This window comes from Bidens hawaiensis, unplaced genomic scaffold (genome assembly GCF_021521415.1).
Source record: "Bidens hawaiensis isolate Kalapana, Puna unplaced genomic scaffold, B.hawaiensis_p1.1 tig00005084_1, whole genome shotgun sequence".
Taxonomy (NCBI): domain Eukaryota; kingdom Viridiplantae; phylum Streptophyta; class Magnoliopsida; order Asterales; family Asteraceae; genus Bidens; species Bidens hawaiensis.
Window position 1 is genome coordinate 730,666 of NW_027491325.1, and position 2,738 is coordinate 733,403.

At 48.6% G+C, this 2,738-nt stretch overlaps 1 protein-coding gene across 1 annotated transcript; it reads left to right on the forward strand.

The window, feature by feature from the left end:
- Window positions 1–1,365: 1,365 nt before the first annotated feature.
- On the forward strand, window positions 1,366–2,523 carry LOC143628913 (uncharacterized). The gene has a single exon (XM_077098356.1). It carries the CDS (start codon window positions 1,366–1,368, stop codon window positions 2,521–2,523), a length of 1,158 nt encoding a protein of 385 aa, XP_076954471.1.
- Window positions 2,524–2,738: the final 215 nt, after the last annotated feature.

Genomic DNA, 2,738 nt, shown 5'->3' on the forward strand with positions numbered 1-2,738 from the left:
AGACGGTCTGCTATCACACGTCCAGCGATGCCTGATACTAATAACTGGCATATTCCGCCCAACGTCATGAATTCTATTACTAATCCCCATTTCACGGACTTAAAGACGAGGACGCGCCGTGCCATCTAAACATATTCACTCGCATCTGCGACACTTTTCATATCGCCAACGCCACTCGCGCTTCTATCTACATTCATCTTTTTCCATTCTCTCTAGAGGGTCAAGCTTCATCGTGGTTGGAAAACCTACCTCCTGGGTCCATCACTACCTAGGACGAACTTCAAGATAGATTTCTAAAGAAGAATTTTCCGCCATCTAAAGCCTCGCGACTTCGTGATCAGATCTACTCCTTCCGCATGAACCCTGACGAGTCGTACCCTTTGGCTTGGGAAAGGTTCCATAATCTGCTTAGTAGATGCCCCCAGCATGGTCTGTCTGAATGGGCCGTAATCGAGAAATTCTATAACGGGCTGACTTTTGAGATGCAGCAGAGATTCAACACGTCAGCTGGAGGGGACATGTTAGAGAAGCTGGATATAGATGAGTGTGAGTCGATGTTTGAGAGCTTCGCCTTAGCCGAGCAGCGGGGGCCGTCCGCCCGAGGTACTTCTAAGACCACTACTTCTTCCGCTCTAGGCGTTCATCAAGTCTCGAATGATACTAGCATCACGGCTGCCTTAGAGGCAATTCAAAGGGAAATTAAGGACTTGAAGAAGGTTGTTAATAGGTGCGAGAACTGCCGAGGAGGGCACGACACAGTTGATTGTCCGGTCAATCAGCAAGAGCAGGTGGACTACTTGGGAAATCAGAATAGAGGACAGAATGCCTACGGGAACCCAGGATGGAGGAACAGCTCCAACTATGGTTGGAGGTCGGGAGGAAATGCTCAGGGCTTTCAGCCGAGGCAGGAGCAAAGTCAGGTTAGAGATACAGAGGTGGCAGGGAGTTCGAGTGCGGGGAAGAGCAATGGTATGAATCCGGATCTTAAGGAGTTTCTAACTAAGCAATCTACCATGCTTACCAAACTTATTGACAGAGATAATAACACACAGAATAGACTGGCTGAGCACGACACCTTATTAAAGAACCAGCAGTCGTCAATCTTGGAGATGTCTCGAAAGATGGATGAGATGATGAAACATATGCTACCTAATAGGCAGGTCGGAGCATTTTAGGGAAGCATCGAGCTTAACCCAAAGGCACAGTTGAAGGCGGTGACCACCCGCAGTGGTAGAGGAGGCGATAGAGAGAAACCGCCGGCAGATGATGAGGAGCCGGTGGACGAGGAGAGAGAGATGGAGGCTCCTATGAAGACGCACGAGAGGCGAGCCCCAGCAAGTACCCGCGTCAAACGGTGAGTCTCCTATGGAGAAGGTTGTTAAGAAGAAGATTGTAGAAAAGAAGAGTCCCGAAGTCGATCTTACTCGAGTTCTGTATCCTGCTCGTCTTCTGCGGCAGAAGTATATGGAGGAATATGGACATTTCTTGGACATGTTTAAACAGCTTAAAATCAATCTTCCGTTTGTCGAAGCACTCCAGCATATGCCCAAATATGCTAAATTCTTAAAAGATCTTCTTTCGAATAAGAAGAAGCTGGAGGGGCTTTCGACGGTATGTCTAAATGAAGGATGCTCTGCGGTAGTCCAGAACAAGCTGCCGGAGAAACTAGCAGACCCGGGATACTTCACGATCCCGTGTTTGTTTGGCAGCTCGACTGAGAGCTACGCGTTGGCCGATTTAGGTGCTAGCATAAATCTTATGCCATGTTCTCTATATAAAAAGCTAGACCTTGGTGAGCCGGTCCCGACGCGCATGAGTTTATCCTTGGCCGACCGTTCGGTCAAATATCCGCGGGGAATCGTGGAAAATGTACTCGTTAAAGTCGATAAATTCGTTTTCCCCTTGAATTTTGTTATTCTTGACATGGAGGCTGACGATCAAGTCCCACTCATTTTGGCACGACCCTTCCTGCGTACTGCTAAAGCGCTTATTGACGTCTTCGACGGCAAAATTACACTTCGTGTAGGGGAGGAGAACGTCACCTTCAATGTCGTCAAATCGATGAGGAACTCCAATAGTCAGGACGATTCCGTTTACTTTCTTGACACGTTCATATCTCAGTTCGAGCGCTGTCTTGACTACATCTCTAGAGCAGATTTGCTCAATCAGGAGGACGAGGTTGATGTTCCCTCGAAGCACAACCTGAGCGTTCTTGCTAGCTCACCTCCTGAATACCCCGAGGTGTTCACGGTTGCCGATAGCACCGAGGGACCAAAGGAGAGACCATCGAGTGAGGCACCGCCGTCCCTTGAGCTTAAAGAGCTACCTCCTCATCTGGAGTATGCTTTCTTGGACGGTGAGGTCGATTTGCCCGTCATCATTTCTTCTCGGTTGAAGGATGATGGGAAGTCGAGGTTGGTTAATGTGCTCAAGGCACACAAACAGGCTATTGCGTGGAAACTCATGGACATTCAGGGCATCAGCCCAAACTTTTGCACGCACAGGATACTCATGGAGGATTAGTACAAGCCTGTAATCCAATCTCAGAGGAGGCTCAACCCTAACATGTCAGAGGTGGTCAAGAAGGAGGTTATCAAACTCCTCGATGCTGGCTTGATCTATCCCATCTCCGATTCTTCATGGGTGAGTCCCGTTCAGGTCGTCCCTAAGAAGGGAGGGATGACAGTTGTCACTAACGAACGGAACGAGCTTATTCCTACTAGGACAGTCACAGGTTG